At 39.4% G+C, this 15,197-nt stretch overlaps 2 protein-coding genes across 2 annotated transcripts in view; one reads left to right on the forward strand and one right to left on the reverse strand.

Annotated features, from left to right (window-relative positions):
- Positions 1-365: 365 nt before the first annotated feature.
- On the forward strand, positions 366-7,656 carry LOC108257696 (SUN domain-containing protein 2-like). Its single transcript, XM_017455631.3, has 13 exons — positions 366-471; positions 2,747-2,843; positions 2,952-3,049; positions 3,462-3,516; positions 3,607-3,668; positions 3,793-3,890; positions 4,368-4,421; positions 4,667-4,714; positions 4,944-5,028; positions 5,160-5,263; positions 5,416-5,583; positions 5,811-5,900; positions 6,083-7,656. Exons 1-13 carry the CDS (start codon positions 432-434, stop codon positions 6,194-6,196), a joined length of 1,113 nt encoding a protein of 370 aa, XP_017311120.1. The 5' UTR covers positions 366-431; the 3' UTR covers positions 6,197-7,656.
- Positions 7,657-12,769: 5,113 nt separating this feature from the next.
- Positions 12,770-15,197, reverse strand: part of ipo13b (importin 13b) — a 41,171-nt gene continuing 38,743 nt past the window's right edge. Inside the window, exons 17-21 of the mRNA XM_017456036.3 lie at positions 15,117-15,183; positions 14,913-14,971; positions 14,594-14,683; positions 14,310-14,491; positions 12,770-12,981 (exon numbers count right to left, since the gene is read on the reverse strand). Coding sequence (XP_017311525.1) covers positions 12,885-12,981; positions 14,310-14,491; positions 14,594-14,683; positions 14,913-14,971; positions 15,117-15,183 — 495 coding nt within the window. The 3' untranslated portion in view covers positions 12,770-12,884. The remainder of the gene's footprint in view (positions 12,982-14,309; positions 14,492-14,593; positions 14,684-14,912; positions 14,972-15,116; positions 15,184-15,197) is intronic.

Consider the following 15,197-nt stretch of genomic DNA (forward strand, 5'->3'; position numbering starts at 1 on the left):
ACCTGACTGTACATACTTACATCCAGGAAATAATCGAACCAATTCATAGTTTAATTTTGAAATCATTACATAAAATATATAATCTTATTGTAAAACAGTAGTGCATTCTGTTGTAATGAGATTATCTGTCTATCTATCTATCTATAAAAATATATATAGTGTGCTTGTTCTGCCCAATAGTTTATTTAAATACTGAATGTGTAGTGTGTGTTCTCTCAGTGTTAAAGCTGTCGGATTGTTCAGCCAACATACACATAAATGACTGATTAAAAAAAAAAAAAAAAAAAAAAAAAAAACCAAAGCCTCCTCAATAGAATGATCTCCCTTCCCTTCCGAAGCTATGGTTACATGGAATTCTCATGACATCACAGAACTTTGGTTCCCCTTTTGTTCATTCCGTAGTTTCACAAACAGAATGACAGAGTATCTCAATGTTTCAATGCAACCAGAAAGCGGCAAATCAGGGTAAAGGTACGTGTAATTTGCTTTAATCGACTTCTTGTTTGCTGTGTGAGAGTGAAACAGTGCCTGTGTACTGAACCAGTGGTTTTCAAAGTGGGGCAGCGGCCACCTTGGGGGCCTGCAGGGGGCGGTTGATCTAGATCTTCTTAAGGCAGTGATTAGATGGTCAGGTGGGCATGATTATGGTTAGAGATAAAGTCTTCAGGAAGGTAGAGCTCCAGGAACAGGGTTGGTGACCACTGGTCTAGGGGTTTCAGTCTTCTGCTTCATTTTGAATTGTCTAGAGCTAGTTTATATGCCGCATAGATCCTGAATGCCATTAGCAATCCTGCTTAAAAAGTTCTTCTGATCAAAAAAAAGTTCTGCTATAACTTGGTCATCAATACTTGATCATGAATGCACAAACTAGCTGATCATATTCATCCATTCTGTGTTTTTAGTCGTGGCTTTTTTTTTCTCGAGAGGCACAGAGAGGCTGCTTGTTTAGTATTTTGAGGTTCAAAACAGCCAGTTTTAGCTAACTTACACCAAAATCACTGATTACACCTTTAAATATTGGTAGCTGATGTGGTTTAGGACACAGTGTGACTCACTTCAATCTAGAAAGATGAACAAAGTGTAAACTGAATGCTGTATGTATATATATATATATATATATATATATATATATATATATATATATATATATATATATTATACACACACACACACAATACCGAACTACATTAAGTGTGGTGTGTGTGTGTGTGTGTGTGTGTGTGTGTGTGTGTGTGTGTGTGTGTGCTCTGCCTCCCAAAGTTTAAAGGTGAATTTGTAGAAATAAAATTTGTAAATAGGTAATTGTGCTATTTTACATGTTTAATATATATATTATCTCACAAAAGTGAGTTCACCCCTCACATTTTGGTAAATATTTGATTATATCTTTTCATGTGACAACACTGAGGAAATGACACTTTGCTACAATGTAAAGTAGTGATGTACAGCTTGTGTAACAGTGTAAATTTGCTGTCCCCTCAAAATAACTCAACACACAGCCATTAATGTCTAAACCGCTGGCAACAAAAGTGAGTACACCCCTAGTGAAAATGTCCAAATTGGGCCCAAAGTCCCTCAATGAACTGTAGCTCCCCAGTGCAGGCAGCACTCATGCAGCCCCAGACCATGACACCCCCACCACCATGCTTGACTGTAAGCAAGACACACTTGTCTTTGTACACCTTACCTGGTTGCCACCACACACGCTTGACACCATCTGAACCAAATAAGTTTATCTTGGTCTCATCAGACCACAGGACATGGTTCCAGTAATCCATGTCCTTAGTCTGCTTGTCTTCAGCAAACTGTTTGTGGGCTTTCTTGTGCATCATCTTTAGAAGAGGCTTCCTTCTGGGACGACAGCCATGCAGACCAATTTGATGCAGTGTGCGGCGTATGGTCTGAACACTGACAGGCTGACTCCCCACCCCTTCAACCTCTGCAGAAATGCTGGTAGCACTCATACGTCTATTTCCCAAACACAACCTCTGGATATGACGCTGAGCACGTGCACTCAGCTTCTTTGGTCGACCATGGCGAGGCCTGTTCTGAGTGGAACCTGTCCTGTTAAACCGCTGTATGGTTTTGACCACCGTGCTTCAGCTCAGTGTCAGAGTTCTTCGCCATGAGGTTCCATGTTGAATTTCCAGTGACCAGTATGAGGGAGTGTGAGAGCGATGACACCAAATGTAACACACCTGCTCGCCATTCACACCTGAGACCTTGTAACACCAACAAGTCACATGACACCGGGGAGGGAAAATGGCAAATTGGGCCCAATTTGGACATTTTCACTTAGGAGTGTACTCACTTTTGTTGCCAGCGGTTTAGACATTAATGGCTGTGTGTTGAGTTATTTTGAGGGGACAGCAAATTTACACTGTTACACAAGCCGTACACTCACTACTTTACATTGTAGCAAAGTGTCATTTCCTCAGTGTTGTCACATGAAAAGATATAATCAAATATTTACGAAAATGTCAGGGGTGTACTCACTTTTGTGAGATACTGTGTATATAATATATATATATATATATATATATATATATATATATATATATATATATATATATATATATATATATATATAATGTCATTTAAATGAAGATAAAGTGAATAATAATCAAGGCTCGTCAAGGCTGTCTGTGCGAGAATGTTGAAGGTATTTTAGCGTCATCGGTATCGGTGTTTGTTTTTAGTTTACAGTAATGGTCCTAAGTTCTGTTTCTCTCCTCTCATCCTGCAGAAATGTTACACTGCAGTCCCAGATTACTCGCAAACGGGTACTATAATCCCAAGGTCCCCACAATTAGACAGATCTGCTATAAGGAGACCCCCATCAGGTGTGTGTATGTGTGTGTGTGAGAGACACATGTTTATTAATTCAGCAAACAAGCTGTCCCTCTCTGCTTGTCTATATTTGTGTTCTTTCTCTCTCTCTCACACCTCAGTATCTTCAAGAAAAGGAAAGGGAAGTGCAGAGTGGGCGGGGCCTGTCACAACTTAATTAGCAAATTTAACATGTGTGATTTCCCGAGCCAGGAAAAACGTGAGTTCTTCAAAATGTACAATATCACGTGTAACATGTCTTAAAGTAAGATAGACTATGACATGACATAAATTCATTGTCAGGTTCTGATATAAAAAAGTAATGCGCATCTGCCAGCCAATCAGAAACAAGTATTTTCTCTAGCCAGGGTATGAGTAGATGCCACATTAGCCGCTCTCGTTAGCTAGTGTGATACATCAACACATCCGCCATATTGGAAGGGAACAAATTCGATTGTAAGGCAATGTAATCCGCCTTAACTCCAACATAAACTCCATGAAAGTTAAATGTGTAAATGTTTTTGTCGGCCAAACTAAACTTGTACACATACACACACACCTTCTGCTCTTAACACACGTCTCAAGTATATTTTGCAGAGCTGTGTAAACTAATCTTTTCTTTACTTGTTTAGAAGGTCCCATGGTGAAATCTGAAATATCTCCTCAGCATGCTTCCCCACCAAGCAGGTAAGTTCTGAGTATATGAGTGTGTGCGAGTGTGTGTGTGTGTGTGTGTGTACTCCTGCATGACCATGCTGTCCCTCCATCTCTCCTCAGATGTTTTTTAGTTGTGAGGAAGATGGTTCTTCTTCCCCTCCTCCTCTGCCTGCTGGGGTTTGGTGAGTGTGTACATACATTCATTATCTTTCTCCATCAGTTATTAAACGCACACACACGCTACCTACTAGCTTTACCTGATAAACCTGTAATGTAATGTGTTTTTTGTTGTGTTTTTGTGTGCAGGTGTTTGGTTTTGCTACATGAGTGTTAATAAACAGCTGTTTCAGCCTGCAGAATATTTGACACGGGCCACATACATACGGAATCAAGCAGATCTGCTTGTAAGTGACATCACGGCCTTAACACTAACTGATGATAGCCCACTTTAGCTAACATTACAGTACAGGGAAGAGCATAGTATTTAGGGAGTAGTGCATAGAGCATAGTGTTTAGGCAGTAATGCATAGGGCATAGTGTTTAGGGAGTAGTGCATAGGGCATAGTGTTTAGGGTGTAGTGTATAGGGCATAGTGTTTAGGGAGTAGTGCATATGAGGGTGCAATGAGTAGGGTGCAGTGTTTATTGTGTAGGGTGCAATGTGTAGGGTGTAGTGTATAGGGCATAGTGTTTAGGGTGTAGGGTGCAACGTGTAGGGTGCAATGTGTAGGGTGTAGTGTGTAGGGCATAGTGTTTAGAGTGTAGGGTGCAATGTGTAGGGTGCAGTGTTTAGGGTGTAGAGGGTAGTGTTTAGGGTTTTGGGGCAGTGTTTAGGGTTTTTGACTGCCTCCGTTCATGGTCTTTTTTGTTTAATTATTTCAGGAAGAGATCAAGTTCCTGAAACTGACAATAAGAAATCAGAGTCTAGAACAAAAGGTGAGGAATCACAGACACACACATACACACACACACACTATTGGCAGCTCTGCTACATTATTTTAGGTGTTTAGGGTGTAGCTGCAGTGTTTAGGTTGTAGGGTGCAGTGTGTAGGTTGTAGAGGCGGTGTTTAGGGTGTATGGGCACTGTTTAGGTTGTAGAGTGCAGTGTCTAGGGTGTAGGGTGCAGTGTTTAGAGTTTTTAACTACCTCCATTCATGGTCTTTTTTGTTTTGTCATTTCAGAAAGAGTTCCAGAAACTGGCGATAAGACAACAGAGGCTAGAACAAAAGGTGAGGAATCTCTCTCTCACACTCACACACACACACACACACACACACACACACACTTTTTGCAGCTCTGCTACATTATTTTCATGTGATTGAATTGAAATGAAATGGCCAGTAAAAGGAAATAAAGCGCTGTGGAATGGGACAACTCGGCCTGCTGCTTTATTCGTTTATGCCGACTCTTCATCATGTCATGAACATTTTATTGATTTTTTATTTGTTTCTTTCATAGGATGTTGAAGAACTCATACGCAGATCTCTCAGCCGTTACCGAGCTGATGGTATTGGAATGGCAGACTACGCGCTGGAGTCTCTAGGTAACTCTCACGTCCTTCATGTCTAAATGAGTCATCTGGATTTTTTTAAATTAAAAATGGGGTAAAACTGGAGCTCCTTTTCTTTCATTTTCTTTAACTGTTAATGAATGTTTTTGTGTATGTGTGTATAGGTGCCGCTGTGATAGCCAGTACAGAGACCCATAAAACTAAATACTGCAAAGTGTTTGGCATCAGTGTATGGTGCAACAACAATGGCCCTGAAACAGCTATACAGGTAACACACACACACACACACTCTCTCTCACACAAACACATACATACACACATATACATACATACACACAGCTTTAATTATATAGAACACCATTAGTTGCTATGTAAATGGTTTAATAGATGTCTTTTGTGTGTGTGTGTGTGTGATCACAGCCGGAGGTCTCCCCTGGTAAGTGTTGGGGATTTAAAGGTCATCAAGGTTTCCTGCTCATCTCTCTGCCCTACTATGTATGCATCACCCACGTGACCCTGGAGCACCTGCCCCGAGTGCTCTCACCCAAAGGCCACATTGGAAGCGCGCCAAGAGACTTTGCAGTTTATGTGAGTCGACACACTAACACAAACTATCAGACCAGAGCACAAATAAGCTTTAGAACTTTTTCTATACTGAAGTTTTTATAAATCGCACTTTATCTAGATGAATGAATTTAATCCACCAACCAATCAGCGATAATAATGTGTTAATGCTATTTACTGTTCTACAATCTAAAAAACAATATTTAATAATATTAAACATGACATTCTACACTTTATTACACGTCTTCCAGGGAAAGGTTAACAAGAAAGATGGAGGGAAACTTCTTGGAGAATTCACTTATGACTACGATGGAGAACCGATCCAGACCTTCGAAATTTCGGTGAGAAAGAGTAAATTTTCTTTTCTTTTTTTTTCTTCCCTAAAGTCCACTACTGAAAACATTTTAAGAAATGGTATTTCTCGAAGGAAATTTACAGGTTGGAGATAAGCGATACGTGATGAACAGTTCTTGGTAGTGGGACTTCCTGAATATTATAATGTATGGATGGTTGTGTTTTTCAGAACTCTTCGAATGAGGCTTATGGACTGGTGGAGCTGAGGATCCTCAGTAATTGGGGTCACCCTGAATACACCTGTGTTTATCGCTTTAGGGTCCACAGCCAGCCTGTCTGGTAAAAAAGGAAAGCTACAATCAAAGGTTCAAACAAAAATCCCAAATATAATACAAAATGAAAATTTTAATTTATATATATATATATATACATCTCTCTCAAAATCAATCAAAATAAAATATATTAAAATAAAATATATCAAAATCCGTTGTCACCCAGATGAGGATAGGGCTGCACGATTATGGCTAAAATGATAATCCCAATTATTTTGATCAATATTGAGATCTCGATTATTTATCACGATTATTCATTGATTTTAGGGACAACATTTTTATTGCATTTTCACATTTAAATAAACAGACCGCTGCTTTCACCTCCATGTTGTGCTACATTCCTGCTAATGTACAAATCTTTGCATGAAATTAGACTGATCCTTAAAGTGCATCATCTCGTAGAAGCAAAATATAAATAAAATTGTACCCAAAATATAGGATAAGTAAAAATAAAAATGCCATCAACCAAATGAAAATATGCATCAAAAACAATACGCAACCAAATGAAGACAATTCAGGCGTATGCAGAAAAAGTAATGTTTACAGGAGGAGAGACGCAGACAAATCACCCAATAGAGTGGTGACACAGGGGTGACGTCATTTTGTACCGAAATCCAGAAGTTATCATCACACCGGTTCCCTCGACAAAAACCCAATAGGATTTTCCCATAGGCTTTTGGATTATTGCAAAATAAACAAGCTCTGTGATCAACAAAAATTTACAACACTAACACGTTCTGTCCATCAAGATAATTTTCACAAATCAACACAACGTTTATTTTGAAGCCTAAATACAATTGGCAGAAATAAAAAGCTAACCGTACGCTATAAACAAACTACACCACAGTTGATCAACTTCAACATCAAGCTTCCGACTACTTCTCCAAACTTGATTTAAAACATTCTCCATAATACGGATTTCTCTGTGGATGAATCTTCATCCATGTTTTTTTTTTTTTTTTTTAGGGGGATTGGGATTGAGAACCAGTTTCAGGGCTTTATGGTAATTTATTTACAATTACAAAAATTTTGGAGCACAGTTGAAGTTTAGTTTTTATTATTATTATTATTATTATTATTATTATTATTGTTATTTTAGAGATGGTAACGTTAATGTGCCACAATAAAACACACAAGTAGGCATGAGAAAACTTGAGCTTGTCAATTATGACAGAATTTAGGAACATAGTGTGAGCCATGACACATTAATTTACCTTCTGATAAACTAAATTTAATATTTTCAGTTAATTTTACAGACTGTATGCAAAAAAACCCCCGGTTAACCTGTTCTACCTTGTAAACAAATACAATAAACCTCAATGTTCAGTCTTTGAAGTCTGCTCCTCCTAAATATATTTAAAGCTACACTATTAGCCATTTTCCACTGTCATGGTTCTGGGCTGGAGTCAGTTCTCGAACCGCTCTGTGTATATTGTGTGTATATATCTCAATAAACTCATATAGGATGTGATTGGGTGAGTTCATTTACCCGTCAGATGCGAAGCGCTTTAGTTTAATGGTGTTCATTATGGATGCACCAATCAGGATTTTTACAGCCGATACCGATCCAGATACCAATCTTTTTTGCTTTAATCAGGAGGTCTATCATAACAGTTAAATCTAAGCTCTCTGCTCATAGTCACTGTTACTTGAATTAAAATAAGAGCAATGAGAAATACTGTTGGTTAATTGATAAACATGCATAAAACATTTATTTTTAAATATCTTAAACAATAAAGAGTCCTAATTAAAAGTAGACTAGACTTTGAGATCTGGAAGCCCCTCCAATGGGGTTTTATTTTGTATTTATTTATTTGTACAGATGTACAGTGTCAAACACCACAACAACAAGACTTTGAATTTCATTGATCACTGCACAAACTTATTTTATTACCATAATCCAGCTATCTAAATAGGCACAACAGTACGAAAAACTGTACCATTATATTTAGTATAAATGGTCAAGGGTAAAATGAGCAGAAGAGGACAATATAATATATAAATAGCGATATAATAATAATAATAATAGTAATAATAATAATCTGAATGTTTTAATTATTATTAATAATTCTGGTATATAAATACTATTAATAATTCTGGCGAATTCTGGTATATAACTGGGACATCAGATGAATTGGGACAATTTAGCAGCATTTATTTTCTGGCCTGATGAGTGGAAGTCAAAACTTTTTTGTTAATAAGCCCTAGAGGAAGAAATGCTGGATAAAAACAAGATTTAATTCACTTCATAGCACAGAAAGGGGTAAGATCACTTTAAAGACATGCTATAAGGCATTTCCTTCATTTATTTCAGATTAAACATACAGTATCTCACAAAAGTGAGTACACCCCTGACATTTTCGTAAATATTTGATTATATCTTTTCATGTGACAATACTGAAGAAGTGACACTTTGCTACAATGTAAAGTAGTGAGTGTACAGCTTGTGTACCAGTGTAAATTTGCTGTCCTCTCAAAATAACTCAACACACAGCCATTAATGTCTAAACCGCTGGCAACAAAAGTGAGTACACCCCTAAGTGAAAATGTCCAAATTGGGCCCAAAGTGTCAATATTTTGTGTGATCACCATTATTTTCCCGCACTGCCTTAACCCTCTTGGTCATGGAGTTCACCAGAGCTTCACAGGTTGCCACTGGAGTCCTCTTCCACTCCTCCATGATGACATCACGGAGCTGGTGGATGTTAGAGACCTTGTGCTCCTCCACCTTCCGTTTGAGGATGCCCCACAGATGCTCAATAGGGTTTAGGTCTGGAGACATGCTTGGCCAGTCCATCACCTTCACCCTCAGCTTCTTTAGCAAGGCAGTGGTCGTCTTGGAGGTGTGTTTGGGGTTATCACCATGCTGGAATGCTGCCCTGCGGCCCAGTCTCTGCTTCAGTATGTCACAGTACATGTTGGCATTCATGGTTCCCTCAATGAACTGTAGCTCCCCAGTGCCGGCAGCACTCATGCAGCCCCAGACCATGACACTCCCACCACCATGCTTGACTGTAAGCAAGACACACTTGTCTTTGTACACCTTACCTGTTTGCCACCACACGCTTGACACCATCTGAACCAAATAAGTTTATCTTGGTCTCATCAGACCACAGGACATGGTTCCAGTAATCCATGTCCTTAGTCTGCTTGTCTTCAGCAAACTGTTTGTGGGCTTTCTTGTGCATCATCTTTAGAAGAGGCTTCCTTCTGGGACGACAGCCATGCAGACCAATTTGATGCAGTGTGTGGCGTATGGTCTGAACACTGACAGGCTGACCCCCCACCCCTTCGACCTCTGCAGCAATGCTGGCAGCACTCATACGTCTATTTCCCAAAGACAACCTCTGGATATGACGCTGAGCACGTGCACTCAACTTCTTTGGTCGACCATGGAGAGGCCTGTTCTGAGTGGAACCTGTCCTGTTAAACCGCTGTATGGTCTTGGCCACCATGCTGCAGCTCAGTGTCAGGGTCTTGGCAATCTTCTTATAGTCTAAGCCATCTTTATGTAGAGCAACAATTCTTTTTTTCAGATCCTCAGAGAGTTCTTTGCCATGAGGTGCTATGTTGAACTTCCAGTGACCAGTATGAGGGAGTGTGAGAGCGATGACACCAAATTTAACACACCTGCTCCCCATTCACACCTGAGACCTTGTAACACCAACAAGTCACATGACACCGGGGAGGGAAAATGGCTAATTGGGCCCAATTTGGACATTTTCACTTAGGGGTGTACTCACTTTTGTTGGCAGCGGTTTAGACATTAATGGCTGTGTGTTGAGTTATTTTGAGGGGACAGCAAATTTACACTGTTACACAAGCTGTACACTCACTACTTTACATTGTAGCAAAGTGTCATTTCTTCAGTGTTGTCACGAAGATATTGTGACAGTGTTGTCAAAAGATATAATCAAATATTTACAAAAATGTGAGGGGTGTACTCACTTTCGTGAGCTACTGTATATATATATATATATATATATATATATATATATATATATATATATATATATATGTACTCACTTTTGTGAGATACTGTACCAAATAGAAGGTAAAAACAGCTCTCCAACATTATTTTATCATAAATTAGAAAATGGTGTTAAATTCAATTGACAATCGAATAATCTGCATGTCACTTTAAAAAGCTCAACATTCCATCATAGTTACTGTCTGCTTTTTTTCACCCAAATGTTTTTTATTCTGATTATCAAGACCAGCCCTATTATTAATCTAACAGTAAGCTATTTTGATTTGAAAATCGCTGAAAGCCGCTGCTGTATGAGCCTGTTCGACAGCTTTAACAGTGTGTTTGCCTCAAGCTCACCTCATATGCAGTATGAGCACCTTAACCTGATCACTATCTAATATTGCACCTGTGTGTTTGGGTGATGTGAGGTGCATCATCTATCCATTTTCTGTACCGCTTATCCTACATAGGGTCACTGGGAGCCTGGAGCCTATCCCAGGGAACTTGGGGCACAAGTCAGGAGACACCCTGGACGGGGCACAATCGCGCACACACCCTTTCACACATTATGGACAATTTGGACAAGCCAATCAGCCTACAGTGCATGTCTTTGGACTGGGGGAGGAAATCCCGTAAGCACAGGGAAAACATGTAAACGTCATGCACACAGGGCGGAGGCAGGAATCGAACCCCCAACCATGGAGGCAAACATGCTTACCACTAAACCACCGAGCTCCTCTCTCCGTGAGGTGCATCATTGTGTACCTAATGCACATATAGCAATCCTTTGCATAAAAGTTGTTACATTTATTTGGCTATTATTTATGGTCTCCTGAATACAGTCATGCATTTAAAAAAACTTATTTATGTTTTTATGGCTTGCACAGAGCCCTGACCTCATCACCACTGATCACTTTTTGGGATGAACATTTTTTTTTTTTACTGGACATTTGATTGTATTTTTTGGATATATATTTTTTTTAATCTTCCACACAAAGACCAGTTTATATTGAGCTAGATTAACTCCATCCTTTAGAGCAGGAACATCAAACACCAGTCCTGGAGCACCGCAGACCCCCAGATTACCATTCTTCCCAAATCTCTGTAGGACCTTCCAGGTAATAAGATTCATCCACTTAAGACACAGAAACAAGAGATGCCATCTTAGATATATTTAATAAATTAAAACAAGGTACAAAAGAAAAAAATCCCGCAAACTCGTGTACATTTCTCCTGTTTTATCTTCCCCCTCTCTAATATATATACACATACATACATATACACTATATATATATATATATATATATATATATATATATATATATATATATATATATATATATATATATATATATATATATATGTCTCCAACACTGGTAAACAAAATGGCAGGATGAGGAAGCATCCTCACCTGCCGAATGCGACACGACACGTGCTGTTGCTGCATGCCCCCTTCCCCTGGCCAAAAACAAAACACACATGCTACATGTTTGCAGGCAGCAGCTGGGCAGTAGACAGGGACAGAGAGACACCCAGCCACCGAAGTGTCCTATTCAGGGGCATCTAATGGCAAACACAAGGGGACTTGGAGTATAGATTGTGTTCAGTTCTTTGATAAGTGCACTCAACAGTGTACAGAAGCTGCAATTTGGACAAGCAAGTGAACAATGGCACGCATGTGCGCACGTACATACACCAGAAAACAGTCTGTTCACGGCTGAAATAAACGATTATCACCACCCGTACAGTGTTGTGTGCACAGCTCACAGTTGACCGCTGTCCTCTCTTCGTGTGACGTTCTTTCTATCCAAAAAGACACACAAGGACATCTACAGGTGTATTTCACAGACATTATGGGCTCCCAGCAGCTTTCCCCAGAGGAAAACTAAAATCAGGACTACTTTCATGATCGTCAAAGTCTGATGTTTTCACTATTTAACGAGTGTGTGTCTGTAACATCAACTCAACCAGCCCCGTGCATGCTGCTGTTAAATATTAAAATAATACATTTTCAATCATTAAAAAAAGACCATGACCCATGACAAAGTTCACAACCTTGTCTTCCCCTCCCTACAGAATCATGTTGTGAAACATGTTATGAGTTGAGGCTAGTTAGTTTATACAGACAAGTGTATATATAAAGCCACGGAGAAAAATGATTGGTCCCTCTCTTTGTCAGCAGCAGTATCCATAAGGACTCTCAAACCTCCCCCAGTCTGACAGATATATACGTGGATATTTATACGTGTGGATATATATTTACTTTTCGATATCGGTGATTTTAAGTTACAAAATAAAACATTTAACGACCACTATTCCATCGTTGATAAATTTCGCAAATCATCACAAGAAAACAGCCTAGGAGCCACGGAAGATCCCGGAACGTGAGAAGGGTTTGTGGAGGGGAGGTAAACGGTAACAACGTACATGCTGAAATAGTGGTGAGCGGGGAGAAAAGGAGAGAAAGACGTATGTGAAAAGTACTGCTTAGATGGAAGCAGTACAGACCACTTGCGAGAGGGTCCAAAACCACCTGGTGAGAGCAAGACATGGGGGAAGAGAGAAATAATAAAAAATATATATATTAAAGATAGTGCCCTCGTCAGGTCCTTACAGTGCATGCTCTGAACAATATCCATCTGTCAGGCTTTCACTACGCTATTATTCAGGTATGGGTTTCCAATGGGGGTGGGCGCTGCTAGGAATTGGATCACTTTGGACTTCAGTGCTCAGTATTCTGCTGCATACTCTGTGCCATGCAGCCCTCGACACACCAGAGTGAACTCCTTCACTATGTCCTTCACCCGTCGCTTATTCACTCGCTCCCTGAGAGGAAGAGAGAGACAGTGATATTACAATATGTCTGTAGAGTCAAAAGGTATTTTTATTATTTACTGAGAGCAGTAACAGCAATTAATCACGTTTTTCACCTAATCGATTAATAACACACTACTCTATTTCCTGGGTCCTGACACATCGAAAAAAATAGAAGACTTTGGGTTTTGTGGATGTCTCTCAGTGCCCTCCAAAAGTACTGGAGCAGCAAGGCCAAAAGTATACTCTCTATACATTGAAGAAATTTGGGTTACAGATTGAAAGATGAATATGAGACGACAGTTCAGAATTTCCGCTTTCATTTCCTCATATTTACAACTAAATGTGTAAAAACAACTCAGAACACGGCACCTTTTGTTTTGAACCCACCCATTTCAAAAATATTGGAACATGTGACTGATGGGTGTTTCTTGTTACCCAGGTGTGTCCTGTTAAATCGACTGTTTAAAGAATTAACAACTCTGAATGTCTACTCCTGCTTTGAACCCTAGGTTTCGGCTGTTTCGCCTGCATTTGTTGTTAAAAAAGAATAAGCCAACATGATCAGAGATCAGAGAGCTGTCTATGGGAGAAAAGCAGGCCATTTTGAAGTTGAGAAAAGAAGGAAAATCAATCAGAGGCATTGCACAAGCATTGGGCTTAGCCAATACAGCAATTTGCAATGTCCTGAAAAAGAAAGAATTCACTGGCATACTAACAACCAGACATGGAACAGGTCAGCCAAGGAAAACAACAACAGCTGATGACAGAAACATTGAGAACTGTGAAGAAAAACCTCAAAAACAACAGTTAGTGACATCACCAACTTTACTTCTTATTCTTCTTATACTTTTGCTTGCCTAATAATTGGGTGGTCTGATAGAAAAAGGTTCTGTGTGTTGTGTTGTTTAACACATCTACATGTAAATATCAGGAAATAAAAGATGAAATCCTAAACTCTCATCTCATATCAATCTCAAACCCAAATGTCTTTGGTGTACAGCACAAACAAATGAACTGTCCCTGCGGTTCCAATAATTTCAGAGGGGACTGTAGAGGGCACTCTTTCGGATTTGGTCACTTGAGGATGGCAGATTTGATATGGATCACAGTAATGTAGGACATAAAAGTCTAGTTACACATCAGCAACGTAAAACATGACTATGGTTAAAAACATATTACATTTTGAAGTTTTTAGCTGCAGTTTTGGAAATCATTACAAGGTTTGAGAAATGGTCTAAGCTTTCTTTTACGCTGGAATAACATGATGGAGTGCTGTGAAACAAAACACAAAATAAAATAATTTTGTAATAGTTTCTAAGTTACTGAGTGAGCAGTACCTAAGGACCTGCTGGCTGAATGTGTCTTTCTGTTCGTCAGAGACTCGGGTTGAGGGAAAGCCCGGAGACTGCAGGGCCTCTTTGAGCCACACAGTGAGCAGACTGAAACAGTGCTTATTCATGGAGAACAACACTTCTGCAAACTGGTCCATTAAACTGCGTGAAGATTGCCCACCGATTGCCTACACAAAACAACAGAGAGAGAGAGATGAGAATTGCCGTATCAGAACTGTTTTGTAGATGGATATGGGATCAAGGCAACTCATTAAGGATCAGTCTCCGACCTCCAACACAGCCAGCAACAGGAGCTTGCCATCTTCCTGCACAACCTGGCCCACAGGAGGAATGTCTGCACAGTGCGGCAACAGCTCCGTCTGTCCAACACACAAATGTCTTACTCAAAAAAACAAACAAACCCAAAATACATTGATATGTGCCGACTTATTATATTGTATATGAAACCTGAACACAAAAAACAAGGCATTCATAAGCTCTTATCAAGTTTATCAGCTATAAAAGAATAGAATATTTTCAGATAAAAAAAACAACAACAACTATTAGAAAGTTTGATTTGCTCTGATACAGCAATATCCTTTAACTTACAAAGAAGAGGCAGGTAGACTTGACGGTTGGGGCCTCTGGGAATTTGAGTGACAGAACTCCTACAGGAATGACAGGCAAGAATTAGATGGAAATTCACACCGCGTTCCTTTTATTCTTGTTTTACTGTCAATTTCATTACAGCTATGATTTGCAGACAACCAGACAAATCATTATGTCACTTCAAAATATTCAAGAATGACTTACCACAGTGGAACACCGCTTTCACATCAAGATTTTCGGATAAAAACAAATCGGGCTTCCGTTTCAGAGCCTACAAATCAGACA

Source organism: Ictalurus punctatus, chromosome 25, assembly GCF_001660625.3.
Source record: "Ictalurus punctatus breed USDA103 chromosome 25, Coco_2.0, whole genome shotgun sequence".
Classification (NCBI taxonomy): Eukaryota; Metazoa; Chordata; class Actinopteri; order Siluriformes; family Ictaluridae; genus Ictalurus; species Ictalurus punctatus.

Excerpts from the sequence above, each read along its gene's own strand:
- LOC108257696 (XM_017455631.3), top strand. The coding sequence starts at position 432 with ATGTTTCAATGCAACCAGAAAGCGGCAAATCAGGGTAAAG. Across the intron at positions 472-2,746 it reads AGCGGCAAATCAGGGTAAAG|AAATGTTACACTGCAGTCCC; the intron begins GTACGTGTAATT and ends CTCATCCTGCAG. Across the intron at positions 3,669-3,792 it reads CCTCTGCCTGCTGGGGTTTG|GTGTTTGGTTTTGCTACATG; the intron begins GTGAGTGTGTAC and ends TTTTGTGTGCAG.